Source organism: Trachurus japonicus, chromosome 11, assembly GCF_045865225.1.
Source record: "Trachurus japonicus isolate A0001 chromosome 11, Traja_1.0".
Classification (NCBI taxonomy): domain Eukaryota; kingdom Metazoa; phylum Chordata; class Actinopteri; order Carangiformes; family Carangidae; genus Trachurus; species Trachurus japonicus.
This window is the reverse complement of record NC_140917.1, coordinates 30,620,531-30,639,112: the sequence shown is the minus strand read 5'-3', so window position 1 is coordinate 30,639,112 and position 18,582 is coordinate 30,620,531. Positions and strand designations below refer to the sequence as shown.

Below are 18,582 nucleotides of genomic sequence, written 5' to 3'. Positions count from 1 at the left end.
TCCATGGTCCTCCAGTCTTCCTAGTCATGGTAAACAAGTTTTTTTTGTCCTCAGAGGCCACCGTCACTTTTCCGATGGGAGTTAGTTAGTGGGAGCGAGTGAGTGAGCGCTGCAAACTAGAATCTGAACACTAGATATCACAGTTTCCCCTCCATTTAACACACTGGACCTTTAACCCTTGGTGGACACAAGTGTATGTATCTAATGTCTCTATTTAACCATCCATTATATATACAGTACCTGCTCATCCATGGGCTGTCCGTCACGTGGGGTCTGGAGCCTATCCCAGCTGATACATGTTTTGGAAGCAGGATACACCCTTTGTTGACAGTCAGCTACAGGGTTGAGTATAAGAGCCACTCTAGTTGATATGGTTCCCCTGCAATCTGCAACCCACTGTCCCCTTTCATCCTGGGAGTGGGTTTCATAATCACAGCCTCAATATCTGTCCATATGCTCTCAAGAACTGTGTTCATGATGGATGAGGATGATGACAACACAGTCAGACCTTTCCTCAAAGGAGCAGCCTTCATGTCCCACTACATCTTATCATCAGCTTTAAAGGCAAAAGATGGGTGAAGCAAGACTCGAGGAGGGACAAAGCATGGTCCTGGCTGGTCACCTGTTTCATTACGTTGTTTTGACAAACACTTTGGACATGATAACACTGGAAAAAAAGTTGTCCCTTTTCGCATCTTTGAGGTGCATCTGGAGGAAGTACTTAGAGACTCAAGACTGTGAGATGGACCAGACAGTTCCTTGGTCTGATGGGTTATCATCACTACCATAGGGGTTACCTTAAACTAGCATAGTTACTGAGGAACTAATGAAGAACTAATGAGGAACTAATGACAAACTAATGAGTAGTTACTGAGGAACTAAGGCACACAAAATTAGAGTAGTTAATGAGGAACAAATGATGAACTGATGACAACATAATGAGTAGTTACTGAGGAACTAGGAAGGAAGATACAGGAAGCCTCTGATGTTTTGAATGTGTGCATCCCTCCTGAGGCTCCCTGATTGCACACACACCAACTTTAAAGGAACATTGTGTAAATTCTCCTGTTATCTATTCACGAAAATCGATTATTTCGTTCAAAGTATGTTTTTCATTAATCAGTAATCACCCCCATCAACAAACTGAAGTGTTCCGCTAAGCTCATATCGTTCATATCTACATGGAGCGGGTAAGCTCGGTGCTGGCTGCCATGTCGTGTTGCCATGTTTTTACGTTCAGTGGCAGCGTGACGGTAGGAAACCACGGAAAGGTGCCGGCTCAGGTCGAGGTGGCGTCTGTGAAAAGTCACCGCGGTAACGCAGTGAGGAGGAATGGAGCGTTACACTGATGCTGCATTCACCTGCAGTCGGGCAGACGGCCGTCGGTAACAAACCAGATGTCATTTTAGTCACAGAAGTCCAGAGAAAGCCGGTAAAACGTGGGTCAGGTAAACAATACGACATCACCATGACAACATATTGTCACGTGTATTGTTTTGCCTCGTGCTGACGGACCACTTGTTTACATAGAGGCTTGTTTATGCCGTTACGTGCAGCGGCTGTCCTCCGTCTGCCCAATTTCACGTGAATGCAGCATGAAAAATACGATTGAGTTGCTTGCGATATACAACCGCAACACTAGATGCGAGTAATTCCTACACAATGTACCTTTAACATGGAAAGATGAGGCGGGTTGGGAAGTTCTCATGGTTCCTGTCTTGCCTGTGAACCCATGGGGAAACACAAGAGTGGATTTTCTTGGTCCACAGCCCCACAGCCCATCTGGGTAGTGGGTACACCTACTTGCTGCTCTTATTATTGCTCCAAGTGGATTGAGGTACGCGCTGTGATAGTGAGAGAGGCTGAAGTGGTCTGGCATGTTTGAGGTATCAGCTGTAAAAATACACTCAACCTCATTACACAACCTACAGTGAGACATGGTCCTGCTGCCACTGTGGTAGGTGACCTCGCTAGAGTCAAGTCCCACCCTGGGTCAGATACACAGGCCTCTACACAGGCCCACGTCAGCTGGAGACGGTCGGTCACCACAGGCTGACTGAACATGATACTGGTGCATATACTGGACTCTTTCATGTACAGCAAGTGTTGTGTTCATGTGACAGCTCCATGAGATAGTCCTGATGCGACAGACAGTTCAGAGAAGAGACAGCGCACAGAGAATCATTTCCTGGGTAACTCAATTTTCCTTGGTTATTTAAAGTGAAGTTCTTATATTTGTTTACATTAGAAATGTGAATTCAATCTGTCTTCGTAATTTCATCGGCGTTTTAAGTTTTTTTTCTTTTTTTTTTTTAAATAAACAGGAAAACTTGTGCTACTTGCCAAGTACTACTGCAGCAACAGTTCTAACAATGATATATTCGTGCATAGATCATCAAAATACAGCGTCTTGTGTTCCCTCTTCCTTCCCTATCAGATGGCTGTGTGTGTGTGTGTTAGACCCCTGGCTGGTGTCCAGTGTGCGTCTGACTGGACATCTTTATGTGCAAGCTGCTTCTGACTGCTCACTGCCAGCCACAGAGGGAAAGCATTTGGTGGATTTGGAACAATGAGCTGACCTCACTTCACTGAAAACAAACGTCTGTCTCCGGGTCCTCATCAGTGAAAGCAGGCCACGCTGCAGTTGTTGAAGAAATAACGCGGCTGACTTTCTACTGAAGTTATTTATTATCAGATCAACACGCACTTAAAATTCAAACCGGCCAACTTTTCTAAATCCAAACGCAGCACCATTATGTCAACTTCACAGTCTACTTAGAGATGTTGTGGAACTTTTAAGCATTTGATGCTGTGACTGTATCATAACAAGTCACACAGACTTGTCCTTGCTGCTCAAACCTAGATAAGCGTCAGAATTGATATATTTTAATTAACCTTCCTGGTCATCTTACTTTCTCATCCCCTATTCCAGAGGTAACATTTATCCTCACGTACCCAGTTCTCTATGTGCATAGACTTGTTAAGTCCTCCCTTGAGTCACTGACGTTGCCGAATGCAGGGCCGCAAATTTGACGTGGGCAAAAAGTCACACGGGGAGAATGTAGCGGAAGATTAGATTAAACCACCAGGTAATTCCATGCAAGGACGAGGGTCCAGTAATTATAAGAGCTTGTCCCTTACCATCAGTAATTGAGTTTACTCTGATGAAGTACGGAAGAATGTAATCTCATCAGCGGAGATGCTGCAGAGACTGTTTGCCGTTCTTTATGTAGAGCAGTTGTGTTCATGTGCAGCACCTTGGTCTCGGCATAGATTCAAAGTCTGGTACAGTTTCACCTCAGGATGTTCAGTGTGCTGTGATTACCTCTATGATATGAGAACATTGTTGGTATTTTTGTATTTGGATATAAAAAATTAAAAGCACATCTCACACAAACTGTTCTTGAATGTGTCCCTGGCTCTCCGCCGGTGAAACTTGTATTAAGAGAAGAACATAAAAACATTTGAGTTTTTTACTCAGCCTTGCACTCTGTCTTCACTGTGTGTGTTTGATAGAAACAGTGTCCTCCTCCAAAAACAGACTCCACAATTATTGTATTAGAAAGTACAAAAGTTCATCAAGGGTTGATGAACTCTTAATCCTGTGTTCTATTTAAACTTTTGGAGCTTTTGTAACAACAGATCAGCGAGCCAATCAGAAGAGAGGATGGTCTGATTGGCTGTATATCTGTGTGATAAAGCAAGAAAAAAGCAGATTAGTAATCGCTCAAAGAAAACATAATATTATGCAAGATTGTATGGTGGGTCTGCATGGGCGAGGCTTGTGGCATGGCTGGGAGTGGTGTGGATATAGTGGAGACAGAAGTCCTGACAGCTAGTTTTAAGGTTCAGTTTCTGAATACAGGCTGTGTCTCTATGGACTGGAGTGGTAACACTTTCTTATTCATATAGGGCCTAGAGCTGCTTTACAACCAAACACATAGATCTTTACACTGTATGGGGCCCTTAGAATTAGACAAAGTGGAATTGTAACTTTTTAAACTGAACAAAACATCAATTCTCAAATGTCCTGGTAGTCCACTCAAGAGTAGTTAAGATCTTTCCCAGACAAAAATGCTGGCCTGACCAAATGACCGAAACAAGAAAAAGAACAGCGGAGGGAACATAACTGGAGAATCTAAAATTCCCAAAGTCTTAATAGATCATTCCCTCATTTGAAAACGAGTCTCTTCATCTTCCTCCTCTTGTTTGTGTTCCCTGCAGCCATTGAAACCCAGAGCACCAGTTCTGAGGAGCTGGTCCCCAGCCCACCGTCCCCGCCACCCCCTCCCAGAGTCTACAAACCCTGCTTCGTCTGCCAGGACAAGTCCTCCGGATACCACTATGGTGTCAGTGCATGTGAGGGCTGCAAGGTAAGTACTGTACACCTGCACCTCATCAGACTCAATGACAGGCAGGGCTTTCTCTCTGTGACGCTGAGCCTTTCTCCAGGTTGGTTATTGTTTTCACATGACTGCCTTTGTTCGTCCTTTGCAGAGGATGAATGAACAGAGCTCTGCTTTCTTCAGCATTTCTTTAAGCAAAACCAAATTGGAAGTTCTTGTGGACGAATCTGAAAATGATCCAATCCCTAAGATTAAACACAGACTAGATATTATTAATAGTTAAGGTTTATAATTTGCTTAAAGTAGAGTGCAATAAATTCTTTTTTTGGTTCAGACCACAAAAATTGCCTCTGTTTGGGATGAATCTTTTCAAATGTGTATTGGCTCAGCAGTTGGAACAGTTTCATCACAACAGGAAATGAAATAAATAGCCTCCCTCCCCTTGTGTGACCCGTGATCCAAAGACATGCAGGATAGCTCAGTCAGTTATATGTCACTCTCTCCTCATGCAAACTAACTGTGGATGCATTGGTACAGTAGGTGGGAAAACCATGTAAGTGGACCTTGACTTGGTTATTTACTATTCACAAGGTCAGCAATGAATATTTATGATGAAGCTTTATTAAACCGTCTTTGAGTCCTAAAAGATACGATGGATGAACTCAGAGCAGCTGTTCAACTCGCATGTTAGCAGATCTATTTCCATAATATTGAGAAACCCAGATCAGCTGAAGGTGACAGTGGAGTTAAAAGGTTAAAAGTCCAGAAAAAAACTGTTTTATCAAATGTTGCTTATTGTTCACTTGTAAAATGTGTTGCTAAAACTTCTAGAAACCATCTCTATATTTAAGTATGTTGCAACAGCAAATACATTTTGTAGGAAAAGTGACTGATAATAATAAATGAGAATATGAGAATATGTCACAGATTAATAGTGAACATACAGTTTCACTCAGATATTCACAGACAGAACATGTTGTCATTGTCTTTAGCCACCATCTGCACTCAATTAGTGAGAGAGAAAGATTGGAATCAGAACAGAAGTTCACAGTTCACAGCAAGGCAATATGAAAAGGGTCTTTACAGGATGGTTTATCTTGATATTTTTATTCTGAAGTTATGCGTTTGAGACTATAGAGTAATATTTTGTTGATCTGGTGAAACACTGTTAAAAATGCTGCACAAATGAACAATAATTTGACAACAGTGAAATGATAGATCTCTTCAAAGCAGCCATGACACCACCCTGCACCCACAGGAACCCCTGCTGTAAATCACCCATAGGTGTAACTAACTGGTTGTAGTACAGAACAGTGTGTACAGTGCACCAAAAGTGTAGCCTAATTCCTTTTTTTTACCTCACCTGTATTGAGGACTTGTGCAAATACAGTGAAATATGTGTAACTAAAAAATAAATAAAAAACAGAGGTAAGTGATAATTTTTTTTTTTCATTTAATAATTTGTGTGTCCTGCTCCTTTAAGACGTGACAGTATCTCTGCTCTCTCACTCCCAAATAACTCTACTTTTAGAAATTCCTTCCGACATCTGCCCTGCCAGCATTTATTCTGTCTTTCCTCTTAATACTTACAGCAGCTGTTGCCATGCGACCGCTCACGCCCACATGCACATACTGTACATATGAACGGTCTCCAGTGGACCAGTCAGTGACCGGGCTGAGCTCTAAACAGTAAATACTGACCTGACTTTGTTAGCAGCGACAGTAATAGGTTGCATTAGGGGTTTTGTTAGAGCAGCACGTGTTCTGGTGGCAGACAGCCTGTATTATTTCTTCCCAGGCGATGCACTTCTCTCCCATGTAGCTGGACTGCAGTGCATTGTCCTCTCTCCTCCCCACTTCTGTAATTGAAGCAGTGGTATGCCAGGAATCCTTTGGAGTTTTTGGCCCAGAGGGAGGTGGTGATCTCTTCACTCACCAGGCTCTGGGTCAGACTAAGTTCTTAGAGGACTCCCATGCCGTTTATGTGCCAATATAAGCCTCATCGTAAAAGCCTGTCATGGCCTCTGACCTCCCTACTACGGTGTGATTAAGGGCGGCTCACTTTTCAAAAAACAATGGAATTTATCTGTGCTGCTCAGAGAAATAAACCGTGCACAGTGTGGACTAAACAGCTCAGTGGGCTCGTATAATATCGTCATGAGAGAATTGTCATGTCATCATGGGGTCATATGACTGTGGGTCTGAGAGCACAATGAATTCACTGTCCGGAGATCACCAACAATACAACTTATTTTTTCCATCGCTCCCTCATTCATCGCACAGATGTAGAGTTTACAGCAACATCTGCATGGGATGGAGGTCCAAAGGTCACAATGGAAACAGACTGACGTGTACGGGTGGCAACCGTATTTCCTTCAGGAAATGCATTCGCTAGTTTTCCATCAAATGTCCCATCATTCCCACAATTTTTGCCTCCTATGGTCGGAATGACGGTATTTTTTTCTTTTTTTAAACATCCTGCCTTCCCGACAATTTCTTTAATAACGTATATTTTCCCCCAAAAGATTTTGCACTGGTTGGGCTTAGGCAATGAAGAAAGGAGTTGGTTAAGTTTAGTAAGAAGACCAGGTAGTGGCTAGACAGACAGTTGTCCCTGTCTGCGCTCTGCTGCATAATTTGTCAGAAAGATGGGACGTTCGCATGTCGGAATAGCGGTATGTCGGAATGGTGGTATGGTGGGATGTTGGAATGGTGGGATGTCAGAATGACAGCATGTAACCGATGTGTACACACACACACACATACACTATAATAAATGTACACTATACAGAAGGCCAGTCCCATCTCTGAAAAAGCTGCTTTACTAATGGGGTTTTCTCAGCTCCTAGAAAAAACATGTAATAATAATAATAATCATTTTATTTATAAAACACAAATTGCTTTCAAAAAACCCAGTCGACAATAATAAAAAAAACATTATCAAGAGGTATGTAGTGCATATGCTAAAAACAACATATAAAAGAGGAAAATCTGCTTACACAGATACATGTACAATCACATATACATCATGTCACACTTAAGCAAGATGCAAGTAAGAGATCCTGTTCTGCAGCTACTGCCACTCTCTTTGACAGATTCTAGATTTGTGGTAAACTAAACCAAACATACAAACAGCTCTCTGTTTAGCGATCAACTGTTAGCTGCTGAGCTAGCTGCTGTAATATTGTCTTCTGAACGGTTTGTTGACGAAGTTTGGTTTTTACATTTTTTTTTAGCTACAGTAACTACGAGCATGGTTCACATCAGTTCAGGTCATTTTGAGGTTATCTGTTTACTTCACCACTGCCAACACACACAGACACACACATACAGGGGTCAGGAGACATGGAGGCTGCAGTTTCAACAGCGCCACCTATACTTATAAGGAGTCCAAGGAGCTGAGGGAAACCCTGTGTGTATCAGCACCAATCAGATCAATACCTCCATACCAAGCTCAAATAATGTGTTATAACAGGAACAAACTGCACACGATCAACCTAAAAAAAGAGTCAGTGGACAAAGAAAATGTGCCACATTGCCAGCATGTGACTAAGCACATTGTACTGTAATGTAAAAAACTGCAGATTATACATTTTACTCTCTAACTATATAATCAGACTTTTAATCATTTATTTATAAACTGTATATATTTCAAAGTAATGAATTCTTCATAGAAGTTGTAGGATGTAGGATGTCTCTCCTCTGGGAGCTTCCTTGCTGTTCGTATAAGTTTGAAAGTAAAACAGAAAAGAGCAGGAACTTATAGATGTAAATTATTCATCAGTTATGGAGATACATTTTCATTTTTCTGTCAGTCCATTTGTCTCTCCAGCACGAGACCAAAGCGATGAGCAGCAGCAGAGCAGGGCTTTCATAGGTGTTGTTGTGCTGATGTCAGAGTTTGATTCTAATTTCATTCTGGCAGAGCTGCAGAGCTGCGCTGCCTCTGAGCAGATTTTCCGTGTGGACAGAGCTGATTTGAATTGTTAAAAATGATGCAGGCATATGGGCCACCAGAAGCACATGCATATGCAGTTTCAACCGCGTTGACCCAAAGTCAAGAAATCCTCCAAAGTCAAGTCAGTCCTTGCATTCAGTCACTCCCCCCCCTACACTTCCTGCACATTTGACATGTTTAACAACTTCCCTCTGAAAATGTCACAGGTTCTGTCAGATCACTTTAAAGACACCAGAGGGAAACTCATTTACAATTCCCATAACTTCATGTGTTGTCTTTACTCTAACTGACTATTGCAATGCAATGACTAACACATGAATAAAACATGTAAAAAAAAGAATTAATAATAATTATTATTATTATAAAGAAAGCTGAATATGCTGTATACATTATACTTTAAACAGACTTTGGTTTTATTTGGCTCATGTGGAATGGAGGCTTTCACATGTTTGTCATCCTGTGAGCTCTTGCATTTTACCATAATTTGAATAGACAATGTTTTTCTCTACTCAAGTCCACCACATCTCTGCTGGGAAAGAAAACTAGAAGGGTTGGTTCAGCCAGATTACTCACAAGATTAATTCAACATTTTCCAGCTCAACTTTTTCCTGTAACTCTATCTCTGTCTACAGAACACACTGTCAACAGATTTCTTCACTAAAAGGTGGTCTGAGCTCTTAACATTTCCCTTGGATGTTTTAATGCCTCGTTATATGCTGTTAAGTTTCTACATACTGTTTGTCTTCATTCTTAGTTTTCTTTAAATTTACTGTAGTCATGTCATGATTGGGCTGCTATGACCTGTGCATCTGGTAGTAAGACACAAACCTCCCACTCAGCTTCTGCTTCTGTTTTAGATGTTGAAATAAATCGGTCGTGTTGCTGCTTTTAGTAGCAGCAGACTGTGGTGCGTTCAAGGTCTGACTCTCCAAAACCGAACCAGACCCAGACAACTGGCAGGACAATGCCCAAGGGAAGTGGCAGAGGAGGAGAAGAGAAAATCTAATTTTTTATTTTTAAAATCCACTTTATACACAAATATGAAACAGATTTATTAGCTCTAGTTTGTGCCTTTTGGAGGATTTTTGTGCTAATCATATCATGTGTCTTTTTTTATTTATTTATCAGGTGAATGAAATAGCAAAAATTATTATTGGTATCTGCCCTCACCATACAGTACCTGGTTTGGTAGCTAAAGGACCTTGAATCTGGTACCTGGTACTACAGTGACTCTCTGGTACCACCTCGGCCGAGGTTCCAAAATGAGTAAAGAACGAGGGCCTAAAAGTTGAAGTGAAAACACTGCAGACCCATAATTGCCTTAACTGCTGGAACATCTTTATATCAAAAACATGATTCTGACCCATAGGGAAATCGATGCTTTTGTTATATCATTACTTGACCACCCAGCCAGTTGCCATGGATCAAACTCCACCCATGTCAGCTACACATGGGTAAAGTTGTTGAACTGCATCTTGCACGGTTGTGATCTCAGTGAGGAAAGTAACACCAAACCCCATCAGTGGTTGTTCCTGTGAATGCAGGTGGTTCTACGTACCAGACCTAATGTATCTGTATGACTAGATGCCACAAGGGTGAGAGCGAACGCAGAACAATGTAGAAAATTACATCTGAACGTTGTTTAGCATAAGCCCTGAGATGTCCAGAGAGAAAGACGGCTCCAATCTGTGTGCGTGTCATCGGTGCTGACAGGCCTTTGGGGATGAAGACAAAACTTTGAGCTGTGAACACTCCTCCCCCCCGCTCTCTGTTACATGTTGGATCCTGCAACGTTGACACAGAGGGATTAGTTTGATGGAACTGGTTTGACAAGCGGGAGACCATAACCTCTGTGAATAAAACACAATTCAGAATACTCACACTTGAAAAGAAACACTCCTCTCCCTGAACCCCCAGGCCTCTCTGCTTTCTTTCTTTTCCACCTCACACTCACATGCAGGGACTGAATGGAGGAATAAATCACCTGCATTCACCTACACATTTACTTTCTCACCAAAGCAGGCTTAAGACAATCTTTAGAGTTTATTCACAGACCTTCTGGGTCTGCTGTATAGATAATGTACGGACAAAATAAATGCATGTTTCATCCTGCACACAGATAACAACTTATAAGTATATAAACTTTAGCTGAGGTGGAATCTGGTCTATTTACTACCATCTAACACTACACTTAGAAACTGGATGTGCTGCACGGCACAGAATATTATTCTAAGTTGACAAGACTAGCTGTTTCAGATACTCAGCCCAAGTCTCTCTTGAACTTTTCTAAGCACACCCTGTACCTCAAAGCTGCATTTAAAGTCTTCTATCGCTAATATAACATTAAGACATGTGTCAAATCACACAGAATTATGAACACAACACTAAAGTTTTTCGTGAGTGGAAATAAAAGATCTAAGACTTCTTCTGTAAATATAAAATAAAAATGGATGTAGCCTCTGTGACATCACTCACAGCTGCTCTGCCATTTCCTTTCTTGGCAGTGAGTGACTCCACCACCAACTCCCAGCTAGTCCCAAAAAAATGTGAGGAGGTGTAACTTCGCTGCAAGGCAGCTTGTGAGGCGGGGATGTGCTCGCCCACCTGTCATCTTTGTTGTCATGCTTCCAATGATGACAACTAACTTTGTTGAAGGAGTTTGGAGCAAAGAAACATCTTAACTGCTAGTTTCATATGTGAATCAAACATCTCTGTCCTTTGTGAGACCCTGTGTTTTATTGGCCCATAGAAGTATGAATACACTGTTTGTTGAAGAACAAAGCAGATGGTTAACTCCTTATAGTCTGGATAGGTGTGAAACATTTGTATCATATTCACATGGTATAAAATCTAGCATCCTGCTTTCATTCCAACAGCCTGCAACATGAATGTTTACAGATACCGTGGCAACAGTTTTGTAGCTCTTCAATCTATAAATGAGGACCACCTGTCTGTCCTTCTGTCTGTATGTTAATCACATAGCTCTCTAACGTTCACCCTATACTGCCTTCACATTGGCAGGTGACTTGCTAATGTACAACTGAGAGCAGTGCAGAGTTTGGCGTTGTTTGGATTAGAAGTTGTTGAAGATATATTGTTCAAAGAAGCACAGGTTGGTTGTTGCAGCAGTAACCCCCTCTCACACTGCAGCACTGCTCATCATCACTGCTCAGGTACTGTAGCCTCAGGTGTTTGGATGTAGCCTGTTCAGAAATATTTTCAGCAACACTGGTAATAACAGTCACCAACTTCAGATCAAATTTAAATTGAGGAATGTGCATATTCATCCATTTTGTGGGTGTTCGTCGGATCTGCAAGTTGTCACTGGTTCTAAAACTATTTCTGGATTTCCATTGTCGTGTTTACAGATCTATCTATTGAACATTGTTATTTTGCTAGATGTCACATAGCAACAAACGTAGCTATGGGTCATCATAACTTGTTGTACAGTCCCAAAATGAGATTTGGAGATTTTTTGTTGTAAATTGGACATTTCAACATTGGGACTAACGAATGGTCATTAGAGGAACTGCAGTTTGTCTAATTTAATCTCATATGAATCTACGTTACCCACACTTGTTAATGGGTCCATTTCCGATAAATATATATCTTTTTGTCTTTATTGTTATTTTGTTATTATTATTTAGTGGTCCACTCGCCCAGCATTTCCTAGTTTTGGTTTCACGGACACTGCCTGGCAGGTTATGGGAATAACGCTGCCGAATCATCGGAACTACAGCGGTATCTGATCGTCTTCCAACCTCCGACTTTCATTCTTGATCAATGAAAACATTCTTAATGTTTTCGCTTTCATCCGTCTTGCGCCGGTCCAAGAACTTCACAGTGCACGCAGAGGCTCATGGGAAATAGTGCAAAAACACTTCGCATTCCAAAACTCCTCGTTGTCCCTTTAACAATTGAGACATACGTACATAGTTCACAAGTAGGTGGGTTACTTGTAGTGCTGGTCATTTCATTTAATACCATTTGTATTTACCACTCATAACACATAACAAACATAACCACACCAGAATTAGTCAGAAACCACAGTCAGGACGGTCTCAGTGCGGCCATGTTGGTGCACGCCGTGCCCAACCTGCACCGCACTCGGGCCCAAAGTTCAACTGGGTCGACCTAAACGCTGCCTGCATTAAAACACCCTAAGCCTGTTTGCGATGCTCTGGATTTGTGTGTACAACAGCATGTCCTACTTCCAGCAAATATCCTGCAGCCTCACACAGCCATTGAAGAGGTGCAGTCCAATTATCAACAGCCTGAACAATTCTATACAGAGATGTGTTGCTCCACATGTGGAAAATGGTGTCCACACTCATCCCATCCTTTCCAAAAAACTGCGCCTTTGTTGCCCAAGTCACACAGTCTAGCACCTAATACATTCATTTTTCAAAATAAAAGTCTCAGTGGCCCTCTAGTTTGACGAGCCCATGGCACACCTGTGCAGTAATCATGCTGTGCAATCAGCAGCCTAATTAGCCACACCTGTCAGGTGGAAGGATGACTAACATTTAAACACATGTGTGAAGCATTTCAACAGCTGAACATACAAGTTAGTGAGATTTTGTTCAGTAGTAGTCAGTCTAGACTGTGTTGCGGTGGTTTCTGGAACAGGAAAAATAAAATAAAATCAAAAACAAAAACAAATTTTAGTTAACACTGAGGAACATTTGCAGACCTACAGATCAGATTTGATTATATTTGTGTATCTATTATTCTTTTTCTGAAGCCGCTGTGCCCCTTCTACTGCCTAATGCTTGTCCTCAAACCTCTAAACTGAAACTGATCCGACTCCCCTCAGATTTTCATTTTCAGGTGTTTTATCACAAAAAAGATTTTTCAACCAAACTCATAACCATCTGCTCTCTCATTTTGTTACTTATAGATGGAAACACAGTAGAAGAAATTATTCCTCTTTTTTTCCTTGGACCCTATGACCCCCTCAAAGACCTCTGGGGTGTCCATACCCTATGGTTTCACACCAGCAATGCTCCGTGCAGGTTCTGGTTCCCAAACCTAATTTTGAACCAGGTGTCGAATTCAGACAGAAAATAAAAAATAAAATCAGGTTCAAAACCTGATGGTTGGTTCTCAACCAAACCAAAAAATGTTTTCCTTGTGAACCGTGACATCATCAGTGGGTGTGTCATATGGTCTGTGAAGAAAAGCAGGTAGGAGAAGAAGGCGCCAACTGACAACATGGAGAATCTGCAGTGGTCTGCTGAGGGAACAAAACACTTGGTGGTGATTTGGGCACCACAGAATTTAGAGAAAAGCTAGAAAGCAGCACAAGAAAGAACAAGTTGTGGAAGAGATGGCCAATCCTGGGTTCACTCCAAAACAAGATCAAATAACTAATAAGCTTAAAAAACTGAAGGATTACTTAGACAGCAAGAAAAAGACTTGGGCAAAAGTGGAGTTGGTTGTGTTGATACATGCCCATTTTACAATTTTACTGTGGACTGGTTACGCTCCTCTCGCCCATGTGCATTTGTTTACAATGAAGTCGGCGAAAAATCAATAAATGGAGCGGTGGATAACGTTACATAACATATATGATGATACGGAGCATGTGTTTGTGTAATCTTAACCGTCATGAACAAAAGATTGCGGTTACAGAGCGCGTTTGTTTTGCGGTGTGCAGAGACGAGAGCTGGGACACCGGGGCGGCGGCCAGGTACTACACTGATGTTGCAAGGTTGGTTTTCAGCCGTGAGACAGCAGGTGAAGATAGAGAGCCTCTGTTCTCACTCGTAACAAGTCACAAGTCATATAGTTAACTATCACAATTACTATGGAGCTTTTTAATTAAGGTAAAAATGTAGCAGAGCCACGGGAGAAATCCTGCTTAGTTCCTCTTTAAACTGGTGTGAATGTGAGCTGGTTCGGCAGAAAGCACCAAGATTCTGAGATTCCAGAACCGAGCCAGAACCAGAACTGTTGCTGCGTTCAAGACAACTTGGAAGTCGGAAAAAAACGAGCTCCGAGTTGTAAAAAATGAATTGAGCGGCGTCGAACTCGGAAATTACAGGTCGGGAACTCGGGTATCATATCAGAGCTCAGACTTTCCGTCACGACAACATCAAAACATGGCAGCCCTCGTCTTAAACGGTTAGAATTTAGACATTTTAAGTTATTTGTTGAGGTTTGAATGCATGTTTTCGTGTATTATTGCAGTAGCCTATATGAAATACGTTTATATTAAGCTGTGATTGTTGTATGGTGTGAAATTGTGGTCCTCGTATGTGACGGAAATAACGTTTAACTGTTATCAAGGCTATAACATGTGCACTCATCTGCGGCGTCTCCTCTCCTCCAAAATAAACATAATTTACTACTGCATTTATTTTTCGTATTCAGCTGCCACAATATGCCAAACTTCCTTCAGGTATCCATGTTTTTTTTCTCCCGAGTTCCTGCAGCGTGAACGCAATGATGTCGGAAGTCGGAAATTTCAGAGTTGGGAATCCCGACCTCCGAGTTGTTATGAACGCAGCATGTGTCTGTCTGGAAGCTATACCTGAGCACCACTGGCCTAGTGGAACCCTATGAACATAATGGTGTTAAATGTACTGTAGTTCATGTGACAGCTGAGAGAAAAAAGAGGGGGATTCATAGAGAGATAATGATTCAGTGTTGAGAGTCTTGCAGGTACAGGGTTCAAACAAGGTGAAAAAAAAACATAACTTCTCACTAAACTTTATTTTGAATGACATGTCTTATTGTTTTTCTTCATATAGAAAGCATACTTATATTTAGTTAATCTGTTGATGTAGGTCTTCTCTCTTGTGGAGGTGCAGCATGGAACCAGCCTCAGGAGACATCTTACACAGTGGATTGAGATATACTGCTGACTAACAAACACATAACCAGCACTAAAAATATAACCTCCTTGGTGTATCGATGAATTATGCAGGAGTTTATAAATCTGGTAACAAAATTGCATATGCATTTTTTCTCCTGCTCTCATGGATGCAGACTTTGGGATCTCACTGACAGTTGTTATTTACATTAAAAGAATGACAAGCATTAATGGTTGCCTTTCATAGTGAACCTTCCTGTATATTTGCCCCTATACTCCTGTGATGTTCATGTCTTTATTTACTCCCTGCCATCATCAGCATCCTCTGATGAAGAGCTCAGTTAAGCTGACTGGAGAGATAAAGGGCAGAAAGATCACATGGATCTGTCGGGGCCTTTCTGCGACTGCGTTCTGCCTGTCATAGTTAATGTATACAGCCTGCCATGGCGCTAACCCTCACTGTATAATGTGATTTATCAACACTGTAAAACATAAAAGAAGTGCTAACAGACAGAGAGAAATCAAACAGAGAGGGTCAGCAGCGCAGACATGACAGGGACTAGATATGATTCTTAGACCCCAACCTCCTTCTACTGTCCCTACTGTGCAGTCTGAAACTGTCTCCCTCAGTCATCAGTAAGTAGCCAGCTGGAAGGCAACACTTTGTGTTTTTAGTCTGTGTTTCATTCAGTGACTGTACATGAAGACGGGTGAAATCACAACTCATGACTGTCCCCTGGTGACTGGCAGCTGGATAGGTCACAACCACTCCACCAGCATGGACGCTACGACGTAAACATGGCACGTAAATCGTAATCTCTTGTCAATGTTCCACCAAATATGCACTCCAAAACTGAAAAAAAAGACCAAAAAAGAATCATAGTTCTCTTCTAAGGCTCATTATTTATAAATGAGGGTGTGGCCTCCTTGAGTGACAGGTAGTTGCTTCAAAGTCTCAGCTTCACTCAAGTCCCATCTCCTAAGACTTATGACGCTTTTCCACTACACAGTCACGGAACGGCATGGCTCGGTTTAGGTGCTTTTCCATTACATCTGAGTTCTTCATAGTTCCTCCTAAACGTGGGCGGGGTCATCATATGACAGCAGCTATCGCCGCGTCGTCTGATCTTTTTTCAATCTCCTCGTCAGCTCTAAACTCACTTGTCTGCACCTCTATTACGGACCACACAGTCATTTAACTCACATGAAAGAGTAATAGTCTCAGCACAGATAAGTGTCGGTGTGTTTTTAAAACAAGCAGGTTTGATTCTTGTGTCAGAAGTCGCACTCGCGACTCTTCCAGCAGTGACGATGCTCTGGCCAATCAGTGGAAGGCAGTCGGCTGATGTCATGTTTAGTATTGCTTTGGTTCGATTGGAACCCGGGCTGAGGCGTTACCAAAAAAGTACCAGGTACCAGGTACTAGCAAAAAAAAAGTAGCGAGTAGAGCCGTGCCGTACCGCGCTAGTGGAAAAGCGCCATTAGCTGGCAGTTAGGGGCGGAGTCTGTCACTGACAAGATGACGAGTACTAAGCAGCTCACTCTGAGCTTTTAAACTGATTCAATCAGCCTGAAATGACAGAAAAGTTGTGATAGCAACACCATGATTAGCTGATTGAGATTGTGAGGGAAAATATGATTGATTGGTTGATTAAGTTTCAACCTTTACGATATTCTAACACTAACTCAAACCCTTATATAACTCAAATTCTTTTCTGAAGCTGATTAGAATGACATCCATGAGCAACCCATCTCACAACAACAACTCAGCTTGTGTAGAGTTTGTAGAGTTTTAACTTGACTGTGAGCTTTTATATTGGTTGTATGTTACAATTCAACTCCCAAATAGTGGAGAGAAACTTGTTTGTTCAACTTGAGCATTTTCTGTTTGCATCTGCATTCAGGACTTCACTGACAAGAACAACCTAGAAAGGAACAAGGGAGAGAAACAAACAGGGCTGTCGCCCAGCAGGGAGCAGGGAGCACCCCACTGAGCAGAAGTGGTGCTATTCTGCTGAAACTTCACATGAAGCTGTGTGTTACATAACGGCTTTAATAATTAACGTGCTGAAGATAAAACATGAGCTCAGTTAACACAGGTTCAGAAACTCGGGAAATGCCACGGCTGTAAAATCAGATCAAACACTTTCAAGATTTTGACCCGCTCCTGTTATCCACCGTGCATTGTGACAACTTGTCTCTGCACATTCACTTCTATTGTTGTATGAGTTAACTGTCAACAGTATTCATAGGTGATACTCTAACACAAGGCTGTTACATACTGAGTACTGACTCCACCTGGGTACACAATCACAATGAACCAAGCCTGAGTATATTACCTGTTAACTCCTGGTGCCACCTTACCAGCTCTTGAGCACAACTGAAAAAGAAAAAGTCAGTCTGACTCCTTGATGTAAAATATTCATCTCCATGCCATTCAAACCATTGATTAAGACTATAAACTCAGTACAAAAGCATTTGGTGATGAGAAGGACGGCCATTTCTCATAGTCATTGCCGCTAAAGAAGTTGCTCCCTAATGGTCATGCAAGGAAATGCAGATTTTTTATGCACACTTTATAGGGTCTAATACTCCAGCATTTATGCTAGAAAAAATATTGAAATAAGCAACTCAACTAATTTCAACTAAAGTACCGTATTCAGACCGTATTCTTTGAGTGTCCAGCTGTGAACTGGAGTTAGAGTTGGGTTTGAGTCCACGTGCCGAGTCTCATTTATTCTCCTTTTAGCTATAGTTTGGGCTCCACCAACTAGCTCTTTAGCAACTTAACACACCTTTATGGATACTAGCATGTTGCTAACTTGATTTGGGCATGTGGATGCAGTAGGTTTCTGTGGTTTATCTGAATCACAGCAACAAAGCTGCAAGAGAAAGCTGCGAGTTCTCTGTAGGCTCAGCACTGTAAGAACCCAGTCTTATATTACTCAGACATCTGACCCATTGTTAAAGGGACATGTAACTTCTCCTGTTATCTATTCACGGAAATTGATTATTTCTGGTAAGCTCTGAATTTGCCGTTCATATCGTTCATATCTACATGGAGTGGGTAAGCTCGGTGCTGCTGCCATGTCGTGTCGCCATGTTTTTATGTTCAGTGGCAGCGTGACGGTAGGAAACCATGGAAACTCAGCGGAGACACCGGAGCTGTCGGCTCAGGTGGAGGTGGCGTCTGTGAAAAGTCACCGCGGTAACGCAGTGAAGAGGAATGGAGCGTTACACTGATGCTGCATTCACGTGCAGTCAGGCAGACGGCCGTCAGTAACAAACCAGATGTCATTTTAGTCACAGAAGTGGAGAGAAAGCCGGTAAAATGTGGGTCAGGTAAACAATACGACATCGCCATGACAACATATTGTCACATGTATTGTTTTGCCTCGTGCTGACGGACCACTTGTTTACATAGAGGCTTGTTTATGCCGTTATGTGCAGCGGCTGTCTGC

General features: G+C 41.9%; 1 protein-coding gene across 2 annotated transcripts in view; it reads left to right on the top strand.

Annotated features, from left to right (window-relative positions):
* The window catches only part of LOC146979075 (retinoic acid receptor beta-like), a 128,367-nt gene that overhangs the window by 66,824 nt on the left and 42,961 nt on the right, over positions 1-18,582 (top strand). For both annotated transcript variants that reach the window (XM_085792276.1, XM_085792275.1), the window contains exon 2: positions 4,225-4,373. In XM_085792276.1, the coding sequence (XP_085648402.1) occupies positions 4,225-4,373 (149 nt within the window). The remainder of the gene's footprint in view (positions 1-4,224; positions 4,374-18,582) is intronic.